This window comes from Sesamum indicum, linkage group LG8 (genome assembly GCF_000512975.1).
Source record: "Sesamum indicum cultivar Zhongzhi No. 13 linkage group LG8, S_indicum_v1.0, whole genome shotgun sequence".
Taxonomy (NCBI): Eukaryota; Viridiplantae; Streptophyta; class Magnoliopsida; order Lamiales; family Pedaliaceae; genus Sesamum; species Sesamum indicum.
The window spans coordinates 12,494,810-12,522,166 of record NC_026152.1 but is presented as its reverse complement, the minus strand read 5'-3'; the positions used below and the strand labels follow the sequence as shown (position 1 = coordinate 12,522,166).

General features: G+C 30.7%; 4 protein-coding genes across 6 annotated transcripts; all 4 read left to right on the top strand.

The window, feature by feature from the left end:
* On the top strand, positions 1,291–3,648 carry LOC105168402 (protein YLS3-like). The gene is made up of 2 exons (XM_011088469.2): positions 1,291–1,697; positions 3,197–3,648. The coding sequence occupies exons 1-2, from the start codon at positions 1,355–1,357 to the stop codon at positions 3,445–3,447; spliced, it is 594 nt and encodes a 197-aa protein (XP_011086771.1). The 5' UTR covers positions 1,291–1,354; the 3' UTR covers positions 3,448–3,648.
* LOC105168400 (60S ribosomal protein L17-2-like) lies at positions 5,782–8,975 on the top strand. The gene is made up of 7 exons (XM_011088468.2): positions 5,782–5,916; positions 6,013–6,049; positions 6,165–6,205; positions 8,056–8,286; positions 8,374–8,476; positions 8,567–8,634; positions 8,726–8,975. The coding sequence occupies exons 1-7, from the start codon at positions 5,914–5,916 to the stop codon at positions 8,765–8,767; spliced, it is 525 nt and encodes a 174-aa protein (XP_011086770.1). The 5' UTR covers positions 5,782–5,913; the 3' UTR covers positions 8,768–8,975.
* LOC105168399 (probable signal peptidase complex subunit 1) lies at positions 10,975–13,151 on the top strand. 3 transcript variants are annotated; one of them, XM_011088465.2, is made up of 2 exons: positions 10,975–11,108; positions 12,488–13,151. In XM_011088465.2, the coding sequence occupies exon 2, from the start codon at positions 12,528–12,530 to the stop codon at positions 12,810–12,812; it is 285 nt and encodes a 94-aa protein (XP_011086767.1). In that variant the 5' UTR covers positions 10,975–11,108; positions 12,488–12,527; the 3' UTR covers positions 12,813–13,151. The 3 variants fall into 3 exon arrangements, with proteins under 3 accessions (XP_011086767.1, XP_011086768.1, XP_011086769.1); XM_011088466.2 differs by having other exon boundaries at positions 11,029–11,108; positions 12,491–13,151; XM_011088467.2 differs by lacking the exon at positions 10,975–11,108 and adding an exon at positions 11,147–11,243.
* On the top strand, positions 22,633–26,990 carry LOC105168398 (F-box/kelch-repeat protein At1g67480-like). The gene is made up of 4 exons (XM_011088462.2): positions 22,633–22,859; positions 23,973–24,038; positions 24,138–25,046; positions 26,024–26,990. Exons 3-4 carry the CDS (start codon positions 24,484–24,486, stop codon positions 26,649–26,651), a joined length of 1,191 nt encoding a protein of 396 aa, XP_011086764.1. The 5' UTR covers positions 22,633–22,859; positions 23,973–24,038; positions 24,138–24,483; the 3' UTR covers positions 26,652–26,990.

Below are 27,357 nucleotides of genomic sequence, written 5' to 3'. Positions count from 1 at the left end.
GTAGACCCATGTGGTTTGAAAAATTACATTTAATATTTTTTAGATTTGCTTTTGTCTAATAAATAACTCTCTATATTAGTTAAAATTTATCGAATTTGCTGATATTACTAAAATATATTTATTCTTGATTTATTTATTACTTACTTATTGCAGGTCAAACAAAATTTTTTATAATCAAAATATCCTTATACGTCTTCACTCATTAATGTATATAATAGGTATATTTTCACTGTTACAAGGGTAATTTAGTCAAAAAAAAAAAAACAATTGACCTGCAATAGATAAGTAATAATTTAATCAAGGATAAATATTAATTTTGTATCATGTTTTCTTATTAATATCAACAAATTCGATAAATTTTGACTAATACAGAAATTTGTTGTTAAACAAAAATAAAATTTAAAAATACTAAATAGAACTTTTCAAATCATAAAAAATTTATATGTAATTACAATAATCACCTTAAGAGGAGAATTTAAATTGAAACTAGGAATTACATATCTCATCCTTCCTTGGAAGATGGAATTGCATTTTCCAAAGCGTAGTACATTTCGCATTGAATGCACATCCTAATATCAACATGCATTAATTTTGCTTCACAAATCTCCGATTTTGCTGTTCTGTATACATTTATTATTTTGTATATTAGATGAATTTTGATAAATGTTAGAGTTAGAATTTAAAATCACTTTAAAACGAAAAAGTGTAAATTATACCAACCTCCTTTAATATAATAATAATTTCTTTAAAATTATATACACTTTTTGATATGTAATATAATTATATAGCTCATGATAATTTTCGTATTTAATTATCCTTACTAAAATTTTAAATTTTTTCCAAAAAATTGATAAAATATATATATAGAAGCATAATGTTGGGCAAACATTATTACAAAAACAAATTATAAAAATATGATGTTGAATAAAAAATTTAAAAAATTATGTAAAATTATTATTTAGAGTCTAAAAATGTATTCTTGGCAAATCAATACAAAATTTAGATGAAATATTAATGGAAGCTAATTGATCAATTATTAGACGGATATTATTATCTTGATATGCATGCTGCAGTTATAATTTCATTACCCATAATATATATATAATGATATAAATCATAATATAACAAAATTTAAAATAGAAAATTCAATCTACGAGTATCCTTTGCATGGGGACTACAAACCTTACCAACTTTCCCCACTTTGATCATTAATTAAAACTAAGTATGGAACACAATAAATATACCCCAACAAAAACATACCCTATAAATATCCCTCCAAACCTTCTCAATATATCTACAACACTACCAATTAAAAAAGAAAAAATCAGAGAAAAATTCAAGAAAAGAAAGAAAAATGGAAACAATTAGAAAAAACCCTGTTTCCATGATCTTCATCATGCTGGCTATAACCGGATTTCTGTCGGCGGTGGCGGCGAACTTGGAGGAGGACGAGAAGGAATGCGCGGAGCAGCTGACGAACCTGGCGGCGTGCATTCCGTTCGTGAGCGGGACGGCCAAACAGCCGACGAAGGAGTGCTGTGACGACACCAAGAAAGTGAAAACTGCACAGCCCAAGTGTTTGTGTGTGCTGATCAAAGAGAGCAGTGACCCCTCCATGGGCCTTCCCATCAACACCACTTTGGCTCTCCAGATGCCCGCAGCTTGCAATATTGATGCCAAAGTCTCCGACTGCCCATGTAAATATCTTGTGCTTATAACTTTAATTTTATATTTTTATTTTGGTAAAATTCAGATTACCTTGCCAACAGCTACCATCATTTTTATATTTTGTCATTTAAATTCTTTAATTTTAATTTTTCATGTCAACCATAAGAGTTTGCATGTATGTTGGATGTGATCATTTTCAAATACAAAATTCCACAAGAAAGTGATATGAGGTGGTATCTTGAAAAACTCATGTAGTTGGCATGCTAAATTAAAACAAAATAAAAAAGTTTAGATGATAAAATACAAAAGCAACCATAGTTCGGATTGCGAAATATCTTTTACCCTTTTGATTTAAGTTAAGACTTTGTCGTGTTCTATTTTGTTTCATCAAATTTTTCTTTTTACTATTTAACTGCAAAAATATATATTAATTACAAAATATTAAGTGATAATTCTAAAATTATTAGTAGAGGTACATATATTAGGTGAAAGTGATCATTTTGATCTTATCAAAATATAATTAATTTAGTAATAAAAAAATATGCATAAAGTTGTCATTATATATAAGAGAAAATTATTTCTTTCGTTCTTTAACTTTATCTCCTATTAGTTTTTGTCCTATAAGTATGCCTTTTGTTTATTTAGTCTTATAAGTTACAAAAATGATGACAAACAGTCCGAACATAGTTCTCTACATGATTTTTCGACGAAATTTTGAAAATAAGCTTGAAATTGCCACATAGCAGGAATTTGTTGAATTTTCAACAATTTAGACACGTGACTATCAATGGTGACTGGCCATGTTATCTTTCTGGTCAAAAATTAAAATTTCAATGACCGGAGAACTATTGTTTGTTATTTTTATAACTTACAGGACTAAATAAACAAAATGCATACTTATAGGACTAAAAGTAATAGGGGATAAAATTAAAGGACGAAAAAATAATTTTGTCTTATGGATAATCAGTGACAACACAAATTAATACAGGTGACAACACAAGTTAATACAGGTGACAACAAATAGGTCATTATTATATATGTATCATTAATTATTTTTAGGGACAATTTTACATATTATTCTTTTGTCATTGATCTTTGCTAGCGGCAACTTTTACAAATAATTATTATTATTAAAATTGTGAAATTTATTTTTTTGATAAAATAAAAATTCTTATCACTTATTATATATAATTAATGACAATATTAAAGTTGTCCGTTATTTTCCTATCGCTAATCCTATATTTTTTATTTTTTTTAATGTTGTACGTTACTTTTACTATATATATATATGCAGGGAAGTCTCATCGAATTTAGTCATATATCTACGATTCAATTACACAGTAAATGAAATCAGTACTTATATCATCGGTTTGCAGTTCGACGTAATCAATTATATAATAAAGGTATATATTAACAACAATTAAAAAAAGAACACCAAAAAGATCAAAATTTATTTCAGTTGCTAACTGATTACCTCTACATAAATATGTATTAATAAAATTGCATAACTTTTTCTTTTTTTTTTCAGCATTACTGAATCTCCCGGCAGATTCACCCGACGCAAAGATCTTCAAAGTGGGCAACGCAGATTCAAGCACAGGCGCATCTGCAGACTCTCCTTCTGGCTCTACTGCCTCTGCAAAATCTCCACCTTCTTCCACAATCACAAGTTCCGATAATACGAAGACAACACCAACAAGCGCTAGCAACGGGCAGAAAGTCGTTACCAGCGTCTTGCTCGTAATGGGGCTGGCGTCTATTTCATTAGTTTTCGTTTAATTTTGAACTGTGCGTTGTGTTTTTCGTCTTCAAAATAATAAAATTGGGGAGCTTAAAAATGTGAGGCGAGCTACTATATACGTAACGTGCCATAAATGGCAATTTTTAGCATATAAGTTATTGATTGGTCTGCGATTTTTGCCTCTGTTCCTGTTATATTACTATTAATGAATAAAACTTGATTGTTCTTTTTCTTTTTTATTTTTCGTAATAAAATTATTGAAATAACAACTTGATTACGAGCCTAAAATAAATGAGCTTATTTTGAAACTACGACGCTATAGATGTCTCTAACATTTATAAGATATTGTATTTATTTCAAAAATAAAATTTAGAATATTTTGACAAAATAAAATTATGTAGGAAGCTTGTAACAAGATTATAACTAAAAAAAAATTCAATATATTAAATAATTATGAACTCTTTACATTTTCTGAAAAAGTCGATGCAGGTCCAAATATATATTACTTTATAGGGTGCTAGCGAAAACCCAAATGATTATTTACTTTTTTATTATAAAAAATATATATAAATAAAATTTATTTTAATTGATCAAGAAAAATATAAGGTCTACGACTTTTAATTCTTTTTTTTTTAAATTAATGGGGAGTCGTGGATCGAACCACGACTTCGGTCAATTTATTTATTTTATTTTGTAAAATTATTATTATTATTATTTGTTATAATAATTAATTATAAATTTAAATATTTATAATTAGTATTTAGTAAATTCGTTCAAGTCTTACACTAATTTTGTTATTAAAAAAATATTTATATATATATATATATACATATTCTATAATAATAAAGTAAATAAGCCAAAACCCAAATGACGTGTATTTAGATTCACTTTGTTCTTGTCAATTTGTTATAAACAAAGACATTGATCTTTTCTTTTCTTTTTCTTTTTCCTGATATAAGTATTAATGCATACTTAAATTAAAATCTCGATTAATAATTTAATATAGATTAATTATAGTGAGCTCTTTTGAGATTTGATATAAATACAAATATTCACTCGATATTTGGAAAATTATCAACACTCCCTAATTTGAGCGGTAGCTCAACTTGTTGAACTGATCAAACTGCCTTTATGGACTATAAATTATAATTTTACCATATTTTCTAAATTTTTTGTGGACTTAGTGGTAATTTTTCAAAATTTTTCATCTACCTTGTCTGGTTCTTTTATAATTTTCTAAATTTTTTTAATAAAAATAATAAAAAAATATGTCAAGGGTGAAATTGAGAATTTCAGATATGCATCGAGAATCATATAATTCCATCAAATATGAGGAGGTATTGATAATTTTTAAAATAATTAAAAATATTTATAATTATGTCAAATTTTAACATACTACTAATAAGTTACGAATCATTAACTTTGTCATTTTCTTTTAAAAAGAACTTATCATATTATTTTGAAATCTTTGAAAAAAATAACAATTATAAATCGATTGCCAAAATAAAAATTAAAAGAACTATCACAACATGGTGGTATGGCGGTTGAGTGCTCAATCTCCACTTGAATGGCAAGTGTTGGAATTTCGATAAGAATGTTAAATTTGTCACTTTATGTGAGTGTATTATGGGTTGATGGTTGCCAACCCTTAATTTCTGATCCAATGAAAATTGAGTTTGACTTTCTACTAGCATGTTGGTGGGGGTAGGGACGTAAAATTATTCACTTTATATCAGCGTATTATGGAATAATGGTGACTAGCCCATAATGCTAAAATTGGATTTGACTTACTCACACTTCTATAAGTTGGGGTTACGATGAAATTAGACAAATTTTTAACGAACTTTGATGAAAGAAATATTCCGTATAAAAAAAATAGATTTATTTTAGTTGGGATAATCTTAACAAAGTTAGTCACTATCTAACCTTTTTTATTTAGGAGCAATCAGGTCGTGATTGATTGTACGTTTTTTCATCTCATCTCAATGAAAAAATTAAGATGGAATAAGTCTGGTTGGGATGAATTTTTTTATTTAGTATGTGATTGGATGTGAGATAAAAATATAATGATAATAATTGATACAATGCATAAAAGATATTAAATAAGAAAAATAAATAATTATAAGTGAGGTGAATGATTTTGTGAGAGGAGTGAGATGTGTTTGAGATAATTTTTGATTGAAATGAGAAAATTATTCAGCAATCAAATACCACCTGACTTAACCGGAACGAGACGTATCTCACAAGCAAGCTGCAAGCATTTTCTTCTTTCTCGCTCTCTCTCTAGACTAATGGGCCACAGGCCCAAAACTATAGTAAGACAAAATTAAGGAGCCCAAAAACGGGTAGCCCAGCCCATTACTCTTCACTTGGGTCTTTAGGGTTTCATTTTTATGGGAGATTTATAAAACCCGGCGCAACAAGTAGTCTGCAGCTTTGCTGCTCAAAGTAAAACCCTAACGCCAGAGTATTTTCTCCACTGCGCAGCAGAAGCAGCAACGACAATGGTATGTCCTCCGGTTCTCTTTCTATCTGATCAATTTGTGCGGCATGTTCTTTCTTTTTTTTTTTTCAGATTTAATTTATGTTGATCTATTTATCAGGTAAAGTACTCGAGAGAGCCTGACAATCCCACCAAATGTAAGTTACTGCTACGTTTTCTATTTTTCATTTTTTCTGTTGTTATAGTGATAATTAATTTTTAATTTTGCGTAGAATTGGTTTGTTCATTCTGGTCAAATTTGAACTTTTGCAGCTTGCAAGGCTAGGGGATCCGATCTCAGAGTTCATTTCAAGGTGCGAACAGTTTTTTTGTGGTTACTTTCCACTAGTTTTCTGCAACTGTTTTTGTTTGATACCTAATATTTCTGAGTTTTGTTTGTAGCAGATGGTTTTTATTTTTCCCCTTTTATTGATTTGACTGTCGAATTGTCTGGATGGATTTGCCTGTAGTTTCTGTGAAATTTTATTGTCTTTTTTGTTTGTGACATTAATAGTATGTTTGGGTTTGTGTGCCTTAAATTTTACATGAATAAAGTTGCTGCGGTTGAATGGTTACAGGTTCAATTGGTTGTAGTGTCCTGAAAAAAATTCGTGATGTTTAACCTTCATTTGGGAGATTATGTAGTGTAACCTGATGAAAAAAGCAGGGATCTGTTGCCTTTTGTGAACGGGTCTCTCGTAAACTTCAGGGATAAAAATCTGTAATGTTATTGGGTGAACCTATTGAAATATTGGATGATTGATGGTTCAGTAAACAATGCTACAGTTTTGCTTTTTTCAGTTATAGAAATGTCTGTCCCATGGATTTTGATTGGTAGAAGTGGAGGTTGTGATTTGGATGTTAGATATGTTTCATGTGCCTTTTATGATATCTTTGAGGTACCATAATGAGCTAATTGCAAGGTTAAAGAGAAAAAATCTGTTCTAAAGGTTTGCTTTGCAGGTTTATGTTAGTGTAACCTGATGAAAAAAGCAGGGATCTGTTGCCATTTGTGAACGGGTCTCTCGTAAACTTCAGGGATAAAAATCTGTAATGTTATTGGGTGAACCTATTGACATATTGGATGATTGATGGTTCAGTAAACAATGCTACATTTTTGCTTTTTTCAGTTACAGAAATGTTTGTCCCATGGATTTTTGGTTGGTAGAAGTGGAGGTTGTGATTTGGATGTTAGATATGTTTCATGTGCCTTTTTATGATATCTTTGAGGTACCATAATGAGCTAAGTCCAAGGTTAAAGAGAAAAAATCTTTTCTAAAGCTTTGTTTTGTGGGTTTATGTTAGTGTAACCTGGTGAAAAAAGCAGGGATCTGTTGCCATTTGTGAACGGGTCTCTTGTAAACTTCAGGGATAAAAATCCGTAATGTTATTGGGTGAACCTATTGACATATTGGATGATTGATGGTTCAGTAAACAATGCTACATTTTTGCTTTTTTCAGTTATAGAAATGTTTGTCCCATGGATTTTTGATTGGTAGAAGTGGAGGTTGTGATTTGGATGTTACTTGTGTTTCATGTGCCTTTTTATGATACCTTTGAGGTAGCATAATGAGCTAAGTGCAGGGTTAAAGAGAAAATCTGATGTAAAGCTTTACTTTGGGGGTTTATGTTGGTATAACCTGATGAAAAAAGCAGGGATCTGTTGCCATTTGTGAACGGGTCTCTCGTAAACTTCAGGGATAAAAATCCGCAATGTTATTGGGTGAACCTCTTGAGTTATTGCAATGATTGATGGTTCAGTAAACAATGCTACATTTCTGCATATTTCAGTTGATTTTATTGTGTATCCGATCAAAGTTGTGCTATGCCTGGAGACTGATTTAAATAGTACTCGTATATATCTTTCTCCTGCTGGGATTTGCAGTTTAGATATGGTGGAAAACTGGGATGGATTGGTAGCATTATATTGTGTGTTAATGTGAGATGTACTGCCTTCATGACCTATTAAATGCCTTCCATTATTCATAAATGTATGGTCTTCATTAAGAGTTCCTTATCAACCACAGATATTCTCCCTTCCCGTTTGCTGCGACTTTTTTGTTTAACCCTATCAGCTTATACTGGCTGTCTTATCACATAAAGAGTATATGGATTTGTGCAGTAATCTACAGATCATAATAACTTCTTTCCAACCTTTATACAGAACACCAGGGAGACAGCACATGCTATTAGGAAGCTTCCCCTAGGCAAGGCCAAGAGGTATTTAGAGGATGTGCTTGTTCACAAGCAGGCCATACCTTTCACCCGCTTCTGTGGAGGTGTAGGCCGAACTGCTCAGGCAAAAAACAGGCACTCGAATGGACAGGGACGCTGGCCTGTGAAGTCTGCTAAATTCATCTTGGATCTGCTTAAGAATGCTGAAAGTAATGCTGAGGTAAAACCATTCATCTCTTCTCCCAGCTTCTTTTTGAACTCATCATTTGCATTTAAATTCAGTAGGTGATGATGATCTTTGTGGCAGGTGAAAGGCTTGGATGTGGATGCTCTCTACATTTCTCACATTCAGGTTAACCAGGCGCAGAAGCAAAGACGCCGAACATACCGTGCTCACGGAAGAATAAACCGTACGTAGACCTATTGTTTCTTCTATCCTTAACCATTTTGTTCTGAATCTTGTGGACTTCAATTTGCTAACATGAAGATGTCGTTAACAGCATACATGTCATCTCCCTGCCATATTGAGTTGATTCTATCCGAAAAGGAAGAGCCAGTCAAGAAGGAGGTAACCATATTTTTCTTTTTGTTGGTCAAATTGGCATATTCCTTACTTTTTCGACGAATAATCAGTACCTGTCCACTCTTTGGTTGTGCAGCCTGAATCCCAATTGGCAACAAGCAAACCCAGGAAGGCTTGAGCTTTGTACCGAGTGGTCTATCATATAGTTGAACAAGTTTTGAGAAAACTCCACCGTTTCTGTCCTTTCCTTTTGGAGATGAATTTTGCTATTTATTTTTCTATTTTAGAGGATTATTGGATTGACCAAATTTTATGCCATGTTTTGATGATATTATTTTTCTATGATCTTTAAGTGTTGCTAGAATTTGCAACCGTGCTTGCGTGGATATTGATGCACTGTTTGAGATTATGCCTTGGGCTGGGTTGGGGGTATTCATTTCAGATATAGGTTGAATTGCTTTTTCTTTAAATCATTAAGTGGAAAATATAAACTTTTTATCGCAGGGGTGAAGTGATCGTAAAATTTTACATACGACCAAATCCCGTTAAATGAAATCCAACTGTTTATTATTTGTGTAATAAGCTGCGGATCATGAAATTAAAGTAAGTGTTAAAAATTAATCAGATGACTCGACATTAGATAAATATTTGTTTGAATTCAATTTTTTAAATTTAACAAACCAAGTTTGAATAGAACAGTTTGATAAGATTTTAAGTTTGATATGAGCTATATTTTATCAGTGCAAAGACCATAAATTACGTTTAAAAATATCAAATTATTTGAGATGGATTCATCTTTTGTTCAAATAAAGCTTATATTGAGTTCAATTAGATTAATGATTAAATTCAGTTCATAATTTTTTAAATTCGATAATAATTATCAAACCCCTCAACTTATATATAAATTGCCAAATTATTTTAAGTTAAATATTCAATTTTGCGGTGGATTTGAAGGTAGGATTTTCAAATTTAAAATAAAGTTTGATTTTGTCTGAATAACTCTACGTTAAATCGGATTTCAAATCCTTTAAAATACTTTTTTCTAATCACTTCCATCAAAATGTGGCCTAAAATCATATGGAAGAAGCAACTCGATGAAGCAAACAACAACTTGCAAGGATTTTAGTTTGTCAAAATTCAAATTGATATAAGATGGACAATTGAAAATATCTCCTATGATTCTTCTTACTTTTGCTCATATTGAGGTTTTGTTCCCCTTCTTGCTGACTTATTTTAATATATTAAATATCTATTAGTATGTTATTTTTTAACCATGTAACAAATCGGGTCACGAGGGGTATGTATTATTAGCAACAATAAGACACTCATTGTATGTACTTAAATTTATTCTATATAAAATATAAAAAGAAAATATATTTATATTTTTGTTAAAATCATTTTTGATTAATTTTATGGAAAATATGATTAAAGAAGTTTGAATGATAAAGTTGGAAAGAAAGAAAGAGAAAATTATATATTGGAGAAAAAAATAAAAAAGAGAATAACAAAACTTTCATAGCAGTTTTCCTTTTTGAAATGGGGTTAATTTAGTCAATTCATTAAGGCATCGTTTACTTTGTTATATGAGGTATTTTGGTGACAAGATAAAAAAAAAAATCTATATTAATTATATTAGTTGACTTAGACTATTGGGCAGGGTTAGGTTATTCAATCCAAACAACAATAAAATTAGGGCTCATAATGCAAAGTAATGACCTTATTTGGATGTATTATTATTTTATTGGGATAATTACATTCTTATTTGCTGAGATTTGGTATAATTACACTCAAACCCATATGATTTGAAAAATTACATCTAGCACCCATAATATTTGTTTTCATCTAACAAATAAGTCTATTCGTTAGTCAAAATTCACTAAATTTGTTGCTATTAACAAAAGAATTGAATGAAAATTGATATTTACCATCGATTAGTTTATTATTGATTTATTGTAGGTCAAATATTTTTTTTCGTAATAAATTACTCTTATAACGGTGAAATCTATTTCCTCACATGTATCAATGCGTGAAGACATATGAGGATAATTTGATCACAAAAAAATTTATTTGACCTGTAACAGGTCAATTGGGGGTAAAAATCTATCTTTTTCAATTTTTTTGTTAACATCAGCAAATTCAGTGAATTTTAGATGGAAGCAAATTTCAGGAGTGTTAGATGAAATTTCTCAAATCATAGGGGGTTTAACGTATAATTATACCAAATCTCAAAGGGAGGGGGTGTAAATCCTATTTTATTTATACAACCTCAGTAATGGAAAGTAAATGGGCCTGAATGTGTACCAAAAGTGGTTCAGTAAATTGATGTAAGTTTGGACTGGCCCATAATAATTGGGCTTGGATCTAACATGTCTGAAGGCCCAAACATTTGCTTTTGGTATTTGAGATATGGGTCTTGAACTGGCTCATCACACTATATATCTAACGGTTACCGATTACCCGCACGCCCTAAAACCTCGATCCTTTCAGACAGAATCGTCTATACAGTCGTCCCTTTAACGGTGAGTGGAATTCCTTTCTCTCCATACCCCTATTTCCTTAATTGAGTACATCTTCAATTCTGCATTTTTACCTTGTTTGATGTGTGATTGTAAATGACTGAGTTATTCGGTATCCTCTGTGAAGCGTTGTTTATGGTATGGACGTTGATGTTTGTGTAAAAATTGTGTTTTCTTTCTCGAGATTTAGTGTTTGGAGGAATTTAGTCGGATAATGGATGGCTTCTTTTGAAATGATGTAGATCAGATGTATTTGGGTTTGAATTTGACCGAGTACGGTGTTGTGATTTTGTGTGCGGGTGTGTGTTTGGACATGTAAATTAAGATGGGTGTGGCCTCCGTTAGAAGCCTGCTGGTTCAAATGTACGTAGAACATGTTCCATTTGTTTGGAATTCGCGTATGCGTGTGTGTTCTCGTGTGTTTGGAAATTTTTTAATCAGCTTTGTTATGGACTTCTTTTCTTAAAGTTCTGTAGTTTTCAGATTGTTTGTCCAGCAAAGATCTATTCGAGGTCACGTTTATTGTTTGCTTGCTTGTGTCTAAATTCTAATGGACGAATTCACGTTACATCTTAAGTGCTGTTGAAGCAATTCAGAGGACCAATTAAAGTTAAGTTCACGAATTTCTTTTACATTGAAAGGTGGGAGCAAGGATGATCTGGTATTGTAACTGGAATTGTTTCTATAGGGCTGTTAAATCATGTCCATCCGGGAGAACATCACTACAATTTACTTGTTCTTCAAAGTCTTTTGGTTGATTCTGGGTCTTGAAAGTTGGAATGGAAATGCTTTCACCTGATTTAGGTCTATGTTGCACAAGACTTTTAGGTTTCTGCTATCTTTCATTGCCTGTTTTCTGGCGTCAATCTATTATTTACTTGTCCGAGTTATAGGTCCTCCCTAGATAATATATCCTATGCAGTTTGGCTCTTTAAATTCATACTGTTTTATTCTTATTTCAACAAGTGTATAAGATGAATGCATATTAGATAATTAACAAATCCTTGTTGTTGGTGGAGGGAGTTATATTATTGAAAAAGAAAATGCAATAAGTGGACACTTAAGTTTTTCTACATAGGCAGCTCCACCTTCACTTCACCTTTGCCCCCTGAAGCACTGCTGGCATATTCAATGATGTTCTTTCGTTTAGTAACAGTATCATGAATTTTGTGACAACTGCAAATTGAGATTGGTATACTTATTTTACAATAATACTAAGTATGGTTTCAAATGTTATGATCCTTTCAATTGTTGGCTTATTTTTTACAACTGATTATTGTATTTATATCAGGTTCTTGTCTATCTTATATGTGGTAGGCCTATTCTTTAACTCTGATTGTTCTAATAATTTAACAACTCTTGTATATTTGATGTGTTCTCAGTAGGTTGAAAGTAAGTCATCTCACATTGATTGGTTTGAAGATGGATTGGCAAGGGCAGAAGCTAGCCGAGCAGCTGATGCAGCTGATGTTGGTAGCTTTTGCAGTAGTTGCATTTATTGCAGGCTATGTTTTGGGGTCATTTCAGACCATGTTGCTTATTTACGCAGCTGGAGTTGTATTAACTTCTCTTATTACCATTCCCAACTGGCCGTTCTTCAATCGTCATCCTCTGAGTTGGTTAGACCCAAGTGAAGCTGAAAAGCATCCCAAACCACAGCCTGCCAGTTCGGGCCCGAAAAAGAAGGCATCTAAGAAGGTCAATTGAATAGTCCACATCAGTTTTCATACTTGTTCACAAGTTTCTCACTCAAGGATGTATAAGATACATACATTTCTTAGTCGATTGGGGGTTAATGACACTGACTGCGCTGGCTTCTATTGATAGTTTACAATTTGATCGGACTCTAGCTCCATATGGTTTTCTGATAGCTAGTACTATACAATAGACTCTTTTTACTGTGGGACACTCTTAACTGCGCCATCTGGCACATCCTTATGAAATCATAACACCTATAAAAATGTCTCTGCATGCAACTGAACTTCATCTTTGAAGACATGTATCACTTCATATATCACAGACCTATAAATATCATTTAAAGTATCAGATTTCCATGTCTCTATCCAGGTGACGGGTTGACATCATGAAACTGAATGTGATACCGTTACTATGATATATACGTTAATTGTTGTACAGGTGATTGATCCAATGCTTTTCTTTTTTTTTCTCTGAAACATGATTGAAATTTGAGATAGAAATGTTTTGCATGTCGCTGAGCATATATATGCCTTGCAAAACTTTCCAGTTGGAAGGGGATTGTGTTCATTGTTGGTTTAACAGCCAACTTGATGCTTTCTTCATACTTACAACATATATTTGTTCGCATTTTTTCTTGATTTTGTTCGTCATATTTGCTTTTGTCATTAATTTCTTAGTTAACAATGCTTTATATATTTGTGATTTCTTGCGAATTGTAGGTTGAGAATTTTATTGACTGTATGAAGAAAACTAATCCTCTTATTTGCGTGTAAACATGCTACTAATTTCTTGTACTTTTTAAATATATTACTTGGGATACATAGATGCTCAAGTTTTTAAGATCCATCCAAGATTAGTGAATAAATATATTTTGTCTGATAATATTGTTAAGTCTTATTTTATATTTCCTGATTAGATATTCAAATTATTTATGTAGATATATAATGAATCAATTTAAGAAAAATAAGCATATAAAACAAATTAATTTAAATAATGAATTAGATTAGTTTGTAACGAAATGATTAAAAAGTTTATTCTATCAAAATGAAATACACAAAATAAGGATTATCGCACTAAAATTAAAAAAAAGTTGAAGTACTTTTGTTTCTATTTGAATATATTAAATTCAAGTAAAATTTTCTATTTATAAAAACACATCTCAATCATACATGAAGAGAAATAAATGAATATTTACTGTTTCTTTCTTTCTTTCTTTTCTTTTTTTTTGGTTTCATATATTCAATTATAATGCATTTTCGTTTCTTTATGGATTTTTTTTTATACCTAATTGACTAAGAAATTATCATGAAAAAGTAAAAAAAAAATTGCTTCTAATCTACCCTACAACAAGAAAAGAACGAAATATTAGTACACTATTAATAAACTTACAAGTTTAACTTTTAATTTTGTCCTAGTAAATTTTAAATTTATTTGTGTACAAATTAGACCAATCATAAAATAGTTTAATTAATTATATTTTATATTAGTTTTTGTGTATGATCAACGTGAGAAAATAAATGTTACAAAATTATACAAAATCAATTATATAACTTATTTAATTTAGTGATATCTGTCTTAAATAGTAATGACATAAGAGATTATTGAACGAGCATGATGTGGCAAGACACGTTGAAGCTATTTGATGTGTCATCAACCATGTACGATGGTGTGGATTAATCGTTAGCAACGTAGGATTGTGATATGGCGATGAGTCATTTGCCACGTCGGAGCAAATCGAGGAGTAAGCAACCACCCTATATCTCTCACAACATTTTTAAATTTCAAATTGGCACTTTAATTATCCATTTTTGCTAGTGTTTTATTACGTATTTTGCTTTATAGACACATTCAAGTGTATAATTAAATAATTAATGTAGGATATAAGCTACGATAAAAAGAACACACAAAGTTATACTATGTTTGCGTTATATAATTATTTTAGAGGGATAAAAAATCTATCTTTAAGAAATTATTTATGAATTAACCCCTTGTCAACTTCTCTACTTGAATATTTATTTATTTGAATAATTGATTTGATAAATCCTTCACCAATATTTTTTTCATATTAAGGGGAGTTTAGGACACATTCATTGACTTATTGCAACACCAAAAGTCACATTTGTTTGCTAGCCTTTACAAGACAGCAAAATTCCAATTTGGATCCGATTTAATTAGATATGAATTAATTATATATACAATATATTTTTATCGTATAATTACTGTATAATATATTTATCGTATAATTAGTGTATGATCACTTACATCACAAGTGTGTATTGTACTTATTTTATGTGACTGATTTGATTCGATCAAACTTGATTTAGATAAGAATGTTGTTTAATTTAAATTATTGAGAATTTTCTGTATGTAGAACGCTTAATTGTGGGACTTAAATTTATTATTTGGCGTCTAGAGTTTAATTATATTGTGAAGGGACATAGATACATAGTTGACAATTCAATTAACTTAATCTTAATATTTGTTGTTGAAATTAAAAGTATATTAAAAATAAAAACAAAAAAAATCAACAGATATTTGTAGAGTGGAGACAGTGATATATACTTTTTTTTTTTAAATGGTTACATCAACATCTTAATTTTTTTTTAATTTTCTTAAATAACCCTTCTTTCATTTTGTGTTAGAAAATAAATAAATTAATATTATATTAATATAATTTTTATATATAAAAAAATTACAAACTTTATTAATAAAAATATCTATCGTTGACTTCGATGCAATAATTTGTCAGCGATTTTATAGTCTTTTCTCTGACACATATGTATGGTTTTATCAACGAGAAGGGAAAAAAATTAGATGAAAAAAAAAATATATATATATATAGACAATAGAGTAAATAAGAATAATATATATATATTTTTATCTTTAAATTGGATGAAAATAAAATTGGACTCTGGATGGATGTCATATACATTGGATTTTACTTTTATTCCATGTCTATCCCCTAACAAATCACCGAACTATCTATCTCTTATACATTTATTTTTACTTCTATTTCTCTTATACTTCCACTTTTCGCTCCAATCAAATATATTCTTAATGTAAGTTTATTGCAATTTGAGTTCATTGATGAATGGTTGTACTTATTTTATTTATTGCTATTGATGTAATAATATAATTACCGATTATATAAAAAAATATTTTATAAAAATGACTTAAAATCAAACATAAAAATTGCTAGTAATATATATATATATATATATACTATTTATTAAAGATGAAACTCCTAAACTATCCTTAGTACTCTTAACGTTTATTTCTATCTAGCATATAAATTTATCCATTAATCAAATAAATTCATCCATTAATCATATTATTCTCTTATTGTAGATAAAAAAAATTCTTTTCTGACGAAAATATCCTTGTTAGGATGAAGATATACTCACTTATTACTTATTACTCATGTATTTCAGATAAAAGAAAATTTTTATTTGATGAAATTTTTATCTGACGAAAGTGTCTTTATAAGGGTGAAGATATATACCTACTCAAATATGTATTAACTCGTAAAGATAGTTTGACAAAAAAAAATTTATTTGACCTGCGTCACATCAGTAATAAGTCAACCGGAGTAAATATAAATTTTTATTCATTTTTTTTTGTCAATATCAATTAATTCAATAAATTTTGACTAACATGAAACTTTATATATTAGATAAAAAAATATTAAATGTATTAAATATAATTTGTCAATCCATCGTAATTTTATTTATAATTACATCAAATCTAAAAAAAAAAACGACAACATACTTATCCATATTATTTGAGAACCGGTCATTTAAGGGGGGGTTGGTTTTTCATTTTGTCCAAGAGTCATTTTTGAAAGATGTATTAAATGCATTTCATAATAATGATATAGCTATTATTAGCCCATTGACTTTTGTTGGTTACAATTTAATAATGTTGTGATCATCTAACTTTCTTTTTTTATAAAAAAAAAAATTGTAGAAAATTTATAATAATAAATCTATTAAATTTATTTTGATAATTTCTTATTATGAGATATGAATTTTTGAAATTCCACTTTGAGTTTTTTTTTGCTGGATTTCAGATCTAGGGAATTTAATTGATTTTTTTTCTTTTTTATCATGATTGATTTTGTGAAATAAGTTGCTGGCAAAATGCTTCAAATTTTAATTCCAAGAAAAAAATACAAATAATTCCTGTGATATTGTAAATGAGTATATTATCTTCCGATTTAAAAAAAAAAAGCTATTTATCTTTCTTTTTTTTTTTAGAATGCAACAATTTTACTCCTTAGATAGGAAGATAAATTGTTTTATTTTAAAAAGTATAGGGGGATAAATTATTATTTTTTTATAAAAAAATAATTTATTTATTTACGGTATGACATATGATAAATTGCATTAAATCCTTTTAATTTTTGTAAAACACAGATTATTGCGTCTACACAATGTAAAAGTGATTAGGGTGTGTTTGGCCAGCGAATGGAGCTCTTAGAATCACTTTTTACAGCTACATCTAAAATCACTTTTAGTCGATTATGATTTTGAAGGCGTATTTCGAAGCTTCTAAACTACACAAATTTTTGTTTGTAATTAATATAAGATGTGTGTTAGTATCATCAATCCTTCCAATACAGACTTGTAATAGACAAATGACCTCATTCACACAAAACGATGACAAATAATGCAACATTCGACATGATCAATGCTCGTAATCGTCCCTTCGGCCCGAGCCTCATGGATTTATTTTTAAAAAGACGTCTCGCTAGGAAGATGAGGTACTGGAGTTTATAACCACACAAATTACTCATTTGCAATCGATATGAGACTCTTGTCAGTATTATCAACCCCCAGATGAGAGGGTTTCGAACAACGCATGATTTCAATTTCATTCCCTTAAAACGCTAATTAGTGTGGGCTAACATGCAATCAGAATCTTGTGGCTCAAAGTACTGTCTATTTTTATCAAAGTCGTATAGATTGATTTTTAAAAAGATAATTTATTAAAAAATTATTAGAACTTATAAACATTACAAATTTTTTATTTACAATTAATATAAAAAGCGTGACAATAATATAATATTATTTTCTTTCCACAAACAAATAAATTTATTAGAAAGTCAAGACAGACGGTTCTTCAACTCAAAAAGCAAAAGCTATGATATTAAATTTATATCTTGATGTGGTAGATTCAATACCACAATTTGGAAGACAATTATACCCCTACCACTTTAACATACTCCCCAACATCCATGCCTTTTTCCATGGTTAGTGCCCCATTTGCAATGTCGGGGTAAATTATGTTTTTGATCTCATATGATATAAAATATTATATTTTTAGCTTTATAATTTAAGAATTTAGTATATTTAGTCTCATAAATTAAAAAATTAATAACATTTGAGATCAAGAATGCTGTAATTTTTTATTTTATGGGACCAAATATGATATAAGTTTTTATTTTATGAGACAAAAAATATTATAATTTTTTATTCTATAAAATTAAATATGCTAAATCGGTAAATTAAAGGACAAAAAATCAATACAATTTATTATACGCGACTTATATAATATTTTTTTTTCTCGATTTGAGACTGGACTGAATTTCTGACCATTGATCTCAACACGTCTGGTGGGACAAGGTCGACAGATATTGGTCACAAGATAATTGGGATCATGTGGTGATATGCTACAATTATTACATCGCAAAACTCGAGATATGCTTTTATTTATATATTCAACAAAACCTCATCCTTCCAATCTTTTTTTTTTATATACTTGAAGCCTTCAAGTTTCTTGGGTGGGATCAATCCTGTAACTCGAGGAAAAATTCTAACACAACTTAGATTTTATCGAATTTAAATTTTAATTATTTAGTAGGTATAATATAGTTATTATATGATTAGTATATAATTAAAAAAATTAATCACATGATATACTTAATTTATTTGTTTTATAATTAATTTGATTCGATCAAATTTAATTTGGATAATAATTTTCCACAACTCTATCCAGGTGTTTTTCTTTTTTTAATATATTTCAAGTTGGTTTAGACTTTATTCGATTCCAAAGTATTTGAATGAAATGGAAGCAATAAATAAATTGGTAAGTAATTAAAAAAACTCGTTTTCTAGACTTTTGCATAGAAATCACAATGGGGCGAGTTTGATCAGACCCTAGACTTGCCCGCTTTATACCCGCTCCGAACCTAACTTCGCACCTAACACATCTTACCCGCAAATTCCGATTAAATTTTTTGGTTTTCTTCAATGACTCATAGTATTCTAACAAAAATAAAATTATTATTTGTAAATATCTAAAAAATAATTATTATATTAAAAATATAAGTTATTTTGTAAATATATGTATTAAATAAAAGATAAAAATTTTAAACAAAACAAAATACTTGTAAATATTTTCTTAAACATGCCCATGAATGACAAGTTTTGGACAAAACCCAACCTAACCGAATCCATTAAATAAAAACCCAAATCCCGACATAGTGCACCCGAACTCGCCTCATTGTCATCCCTACTTGGACATCATACTTATCACCATTACCATTATACAGTTTGAATTTTCCAGAATCATATTTGGAGCCATGCAAAATTAAGAGGATATTTTCTTTTCTATTTTATTTGGAGCCACACACAGTACACACATTATGTGCTCATCATCAATTCATTGAGGCAAAGAACTTTTTGATGTGTTGTAGATTTGAAGTTGGAACAAAAATATTACTTGATAAGGTAAGAGATCCACCACTCAGAGTAGCTTGTTTTTGTGGACGCCGAGGATTGACCAAGAATCAACATCCCTCCCTCTTCAATTTTGACAACTTCAACATTTCAAATCACAACTCTCCTTCCATCTCTTGTCCAATCATACTTGACTTATTGGGGCGTGATCAAGACCTCAACCAATCTCAATTTAGCCTCAACAAGTTAAAATATTTCAATTTTTCTTCCATATATTTAGTATTTAGGAGTAAAATGATCATTACATAAACATATAATAGGAAAAAGACTTACATAATATACTAACTGCATACTACAATAATATCAATGGTGAAACTTGAATATTAATTGAGTCATTTATAAATAATTGAATATTAAAATAATATTAATGATAAAATTCGAGTAATAAATATTTTTTTTACTCCTTTAAAAATATCTAGAATATTCGTGGTTCTAAAGAATAGATGAAGCCAGAACTAGTAGCTTTGCAAGGCAAGAGAGAGATTTCAACTTATGTATATTTATAAAATAAATTGTTAATTAGAAAAACAAAATTTTGAAGATTCTTCAAAATTCTTAGGGGATGTTTGTATGGGTTTTTTAAAATAATTATATTATCAATTTATTGCTGAAAATAGTGGTGTCATTTTACAACCTCTACTTTTAAACTGTTTAATTTAAGTCAAAAGTTATAAGCAATTTTTTTATCAATTTTTGCAATTTATGAGTAACTTCACAAATATTAAGTTGTTTTTTTTCAAATACTTCACCTCAATTAAAAAAAAAAAAAAATCAGTTGTAACTTTTATTACTGAATAATTTATAATTGATTTTTATGACAAAAGTAGAAAATATATATTAGGGACAACGGAGGGTTGTGGTTAGTTGATGGTAAGAATTTGGACCACATGCATGAAATATGATGATAACAAGAAAGATTCTTCTTACCAATTTGATTCATCCAAGCCCAGGTCTAATTACTGTTCTATTTAATTAATTTGTCCCACCAATTTGGATGAGATGAATTATTTACTAGTCCAATCACTATAATTGGCCTAAGTAAACTGACTATAATTAACTTTGAATTTTTTTTGTTATATATATAATTCTTATTTCAATTTGTCATATCACCTAATTATCTCATAACATAAATTAAACATGACCTTAAAGAATATGGATATAATTCACTCATTATTATTCTTTTTAAAGAATTGGATTAATTATACTTTTTTTTTCTAAGGTTTGATGTAATTACATATAGACTCTTGTGGTTTGAGAAATTATATCTAGCATCCCTGTTGGTTGCTCCCGCCTAACAAATATCCCCCATAATTAAAATTTATTGAATTTGTTGATATTAATAAAAAATTGAGTAAAAAATTATATTACCCTTGATTGACTTAAAATCTATAATGCACGAACACTTCGAAAAATTATCCGATATAGTATCGGACACGTGTTGGACATGGACACACATCGGACACGACATTAGCGTGTTCGAAAATTAAAAAAAGAAAAGACAAAAAGGACACGATGTCGGGCAACCCCTGTTGGCGTGTCTGACACGTTTCGATTTTTTTTATATAATTCTTTAACAAATTTTGGCTTGTCTTTAAGAAAAAAATAAATTTTAGGCTTAATAAAAAAAATGAATTAATTCACCCCTCTTGAACTAAAAATATTATGAGAAAATTATTAAAAATTCGAGAGATGTTTATGATAATTTAACTAATTTAAATTATTAAAAAAATTTCATTGAGTTATTCTTAAAATAAATTTTGATTAATTATGTATATTCTTGAAGCCACGTTCGATTAAAAATATAGATGTAAGACAAGCTTATTTTATATTTTATCTTAATATCTTTCATATTGCATATATTAATTTTATAAAAAATTAAGAATATATAATAAAAATATATATTATATATAGCCATGCCAATGCCATGTTTTGTCTTAAATTTTTCACATTTTCCGTGTCATCGTGTTCATGTTGTATCGTGTCCATGTCCATGCATCATAGCTTCAAACTGATTTATTACAGGTCAAGCAATTTTTTCGGACTAAATTATCTTTATAACGGCGACGACATACCTTCTCGAATGTATTAACGCGTGAAGAAGTATGAGGCTAATTTGGTCATAAAAAAATTTATTTGACCTGGTACAAGTCAGTAATAAGTCAATTGGGGGTAAATATAAAATATTTTTAATTTTTTTTATTAATATCAACATACTCAATAAATTTTGACTATTTGAGAACTTATTTATTAAATAGAAGTAAACTTCAATAGTGTTACATATAATTTCTTAAATTATAAGAAATCTATATATAACTGCATTAAATTTGGAGAAAGGAGGGTGTAGTTTTCCCTAAAGAATTTGAACAACATTTAAAAGGAGAACCGAACAGAGTCTTGGTTGGTGCCGACAGTGAACCCCCGAGGCTCACCGTCTTACAGTGTTGGAAATTTGAGTCCTGATTGGATTTACCTCTCTAAAATATTTGTCACGAATCTAGAAAACAAAGTGAAAGGGAAGTCAGCCCACCCAAAACACACACCCACATACATATTATAATAACTAGCAATATATAATAGCTATAATACATCATTTTTTTTAAAAATATTTGGTATGTTTAAATTTGCACATAAACTCCCTTAGTCTGATAGATTATATCTAATATTTTATTTATTTATTTTTATTTAATAATTTTTTTTTAATTTACTAAAATTTATCAATTTTTATTGATACTAAGAGTAAAAATTTAAAATTTATTCTTAATGACTTATTGTAGGTTAAATAACAAATATTTTCTGATTAAATTGCATCTTCATATGCACCAATGCATACGATGAAGTACATCTTCACTCTTATAAAAAATAATTTGGTAAAAAAAAATTACTTGACCTGTAATAAATTAATAATAATTCAATCGACTAAATTCGATGAATTGAAATAAACATAAATTTGAAAGTAATTTTTAAATGTAAATATAGGACGAGTAGTGATAAAATTACGCCTATATATAATATATAAAACACCAAGACACGTACACCCTGATCCCCTCCTTTGGTTGCACACGATTCCAATATATACCCACTCCCACCAATTTTTTTCTCACATACAGCCCTTCATTTCATATACATACAAATATATACATATACTCAGTCAGCCAATTTTTTCTCCATTGCTTGTTCTTACCCTCATCGCAATATTTCCGCACGGATTCTTCTCAGCCCTTATCCAGTTTCTCCATTCCTCTATTTATTCATCTCTTTCAACGGTTATATTCTTCAGTTGTAGCTAGCTTTGTCTTCTTGAATTCCGTTTCCGCAGGTACACTTCCCTTTTCTTCCATGTTTGGATTCAGTTTATGTTTGTGTTTGTTGTGGCATGAGATCTGTTTGCAATTTGCCTGTGTTGCTTTGAGTTTCTGGATGAAGTCATTGATTCACCCTTTTATTATTATTTTTTTTCTGTGAGCTGAGTTTTGGCTGTGAAATGCTTCGGTATTCCGTGGTTTTGGTTTGGATTTGGAAACGCTGTTGTGTATTTACGTGTATTTAGTGATTCAATGAAGTCTAATTGCTTTAAAGCATGATTCTTCAAGTTTTCGATTTTGTGCTATGGAAGTGAATGATAGATCTGAGTTATATGTATGAGTTGTTGCCAGTATTTACTTTTAATTTTTCAGAGTTATGAATTAGATTTTGCTGAGCGACTGAAAGATATTAGATATTTGTTGCAATTTCTCCTGTTTGTATTTCACTTTCAAATTTGTTTGTTCCTTTTTAAGTCGGTTTTTAACTTTTAAGTGCTCAAAATGACGTATTTCCAGCTCCTCATCTTGGAGTGCTCATAAGATAGCCTTTCTTTCTTTATTTCTTTCTTCTTTTTTTTTTTTTTTTTTTTTTTTTGTTTTTTTTTTTTTTTTTTTTTTTTTTTTTTTTTTTTTTTGTTGTGTGGGGTGTGCGGTGGCAGGGTAGGTCAGGTTGGTGGGTAGGTGAGCTCAATGGTTGCATCTTTAAAAGCTTGGCATAAACATTTTCCTGTTCAACTGGAGTCATTTTTCTTTGTTAATGCATCACATATCAGGTTACTCACCACTTGACTTTACTCTAATAAACTCTTTGTTAGAATGAGTTGAATTATTTGATATGCTGTAAAGATGATTTTCTCCGACCAGTCATATTCAAGTAGATCCCTGTTTCTAGTTCCAGTAATTTCTTCGTCAGATGTCCATTCTTAATAGATTCTGATCCCAAGATTAGCAGTTGAATTGCTTTCTCCTGCTTTTCTGGATCTGGAAGATATGGATTCATATCAGCTGCAGCATATTTTTACTAGAATATCAAACCCATGCTATGGTCACATATCCAGTTTTATGCATCCTGGAGCTGCTTTCATATATTTGCTTTTATTTATCCCCAGTTATATTACTTGTTGCAGACAATTGTAATGCGAAGAAATGGACGTCAAGGGAGGTTAAAACTTGTTAGGTTATGGCCTTGACAGGTAATCTTCCATTTCCTCAATCTGTCTGGTATTTGGATGATTTTTTTTTTCTTTTTGTTTCTTCAAGTATTAAGTTATATGAGTTTCTGAAAATTGTAGGTACTTGGGCAATGTGTGAGGGTAAAAATATCTCAGGAAAATCAGTATTCGGTATAAGCCAGGTCAAGGCAGAGAAGCTGAGCTATAGTAGGATCAGTGAAAGTGGCATGGAATTTGAATCTGATTGGACGAAGCATAGAATATTATCGTCCTTCACAGCTCAAGAGATCCGTTTTGCAACATCTTTTATGCCTTGGTCTTGTAGAATTCCCATTAGTGAAGGATTTCATGAATTTCTTTAATTAGCCGTCCAGAGTCTTTTCGTTGCATTGGTGCTTGTCTAGAGAGACAGTTTTTGTTAATGATGATTGTGGTATCAAACTCCTATAGTCTGTGAACTTAAAGAATGCCGGGTCCTTTTTCTGTTAAGAGAATCAAGGAATTGGATATGTGTTTCTCCGACTCGGTCCAGCATGACACTCCAGCTGCTAAAAGTGGTCCAATCTTATTCTCTAAAGTTGCTGATGCTGAAAATGGCTCGATCCTAGCTTCTAAGGTTGCCGATGATTGGAATAGTCCCATATTGCCTGGACTGCCTGATGATGTATCGAAACACTGCCTCGCTCTCGTTCCCCGCTCTAATTTTCCTGCCATGGGTGCTGTATCCAAGCGGTGGAGATCCTTTATCAAAAGCAAAGAGTTAATCACGATCCGAAGACTTGCTGGGGTGCTTGAAGAATGGCTTTACGTTCTAATTGTGGATGCTGAAGGAAAACAAAGCCACTGGGAGGTTCTCGATTGTTTTGGACATAAACACCACGAGCTCCTCCCAATGCCTGGACCTCTTAAAGCAGGTTTTGGCATTGTTGTTCTCAATGGGAAGCTTCTGGTAATTGCTGGATATTCTGTCGTTGATGGAACTGGTTCTGTCTCTTCTGATGTTTACCAATATGATTCTTGCCTCAACAGGTTTAGTTTCTATCATTTTGCCCTATTGCACATTAGCTCGCTACTTGTTTGAATTGAGTTGGATAATATCTGCTTTCTGTGGCCCGCTGATGATGCTAGAACAAGTTATGAATAAGTTTGTCCTACTGGCAATAGGTATGAATAAGTTTGTAAAACATCAAATCTAGATACTTGTACCCTGTTGAAGTGAGGAACCATGGCATATATGTTTGAAATGCATTCCATTTTGAAAGAGCTGAAAAAGACCATCCCATTAAAAAGTTTCTATACATCTGGCCTTTCTAAACACATTTCTTTAGACCAACACGATGTTTTTCCTTTTTCGGATGGTAAATATTTCTAAGACATGGAGGGCTAATCAAATCCATGTTTGAATTGAGATGCTGATGAAAGTTTCTTCCCATCGGAATGACATAGATTCATATCTGAAAGAGGTTTAATGAGTTCTACCAAATTTACTATTTCTCCCTCTGTGCTTGTGCCGCTAGGGTAAGAAAAGTTTGCTGGTTGTTTCGCCTCCTAATGGATATATTAACTGCTATTCGACAATTAAGCCTCTGTTTGAGCCAGTTAGATATGCCCTTTTTTATATAGGAAGTAACCTAACCCTTGAAGTGTTTATCGGAATACCACTTGATTGACATTGATGAAGTTCATTTCGGAACTAATGTTCGTCATGGAGTCAGCTAATCTTCTCTAAAGCTTGGTCATTTGTAAATTTGTTATGGTCATTACTATTTGAATTAACATGTAGAAGTTGTATATGGTCTAGAAAAAATCAGCATTGAATTAAGTACTGATAGTATTGTGTCATCTGATCACCTCTGTTGGCTTAATTTATGAAATATCATCATACATATACCTCTCATAAATGTCAGCCATTATTGAATAATGAGGAAAGCAAAAACTTGTACCAAACATGACAGTTGGAAAATACATGTTTATGGTTACTCTAACAAACATACCCTCTATTGCAGCTGGGGCAAATTAGCTAGCATGAACGTAGCACGTTACGACTTTGCCTGTGCTGAAGTAAACGGCAAGGTCTATGTCGTTGGAGGATGTGGGATCGATGGAGTATCTCTCTCGTGTGCTGAGATGTACGACCCTGATACCGACAAGTGGACTCTAATAGAGGATCTGAGGCGCCCAAGGTGGGGCTGTTTTGCCTGTGGCTTTGAAGGGAAGCTCTACGTCATGGGCGGAAGATCGAGTTTCACGATTGGAAACTCACGGTTTGTCGATGTGTATAGCCCCGAGGATCACGCTTGGTGCCAGATGAAAAACGGCTGTGTTATGGTTACGGCTCACGCTGTGCTCGGGAAGAAGCTCTGTTGCATGGAGTGGAAAAATGAGCGCAAATTAGCAATATACAACCCAGCTGAGAATTCCTGGAAGATGGTCCCGGTTCCAGTGACTGGAAGCTCAAGCATTGGGTTCCGGTTCGGCATATTGGACGGAAAACTTTTGCTGTTCCCGGTGCAGGAGGACCCTGGTTACCACACGCTGTCATACAACCCGGATGCAGCCCCGGGCTCCGAATGGCAGACTTCTGAAATAAAGCCGTCGGGATTGTGCCTCTGCAGTGTCACAATCAAGGCATGAATTCATTCAAACACTACTTTTACATTCATTTGATTTTCCTAGTTGGCTTATGTTTTATGCAACTAGGTCGTAGTTCCTTTGTGTCTGCTCCTACAGTTCATGGAACAACATCATTAGGCATTTTAATCCAATATCTGTAAGAACTGTATTCAACTGTCTTCTGCCTCTGGGTGTTAGGACTCTGTACTCGCTTCCAATTTCTTGGGAATTTGTCTTCAAATTCTTACATGGTAGGAGTATCACACAGTGTTTGGATCTTAGATTCAATTTCTTTTCACTTTTTTTAGTAAATTTTAACAGCACTCATATATGTTATATGGATTTTAAAATTTATTTTATGCATAACAGTGGATTATGATTTTATTCGTACATGATAGTTAAAGAATTTTATTTGCTATTAATTTTTCTTGAATTCGAAGTAGAGAAAATGCTCAAGTATTATAGTTAAACAAAGAAAAAGTTGCTATTTATATTGTATTTACTAAAATATAGAACCAAGACATTATAAATTATATGAATAAAAATTGTGATTAATAAAAAAATGTCAATTATATATATATATGTTAATATTCGACTAGTATAAATATATATATATATATATATATATATATATATACTACTTTAATGTGAAAGTTCAGGTAATAATGCATATTTTTTCATTTTGTAAAAAAGATGATCTATTAAATTGTTATGGAGTGAATCTGAT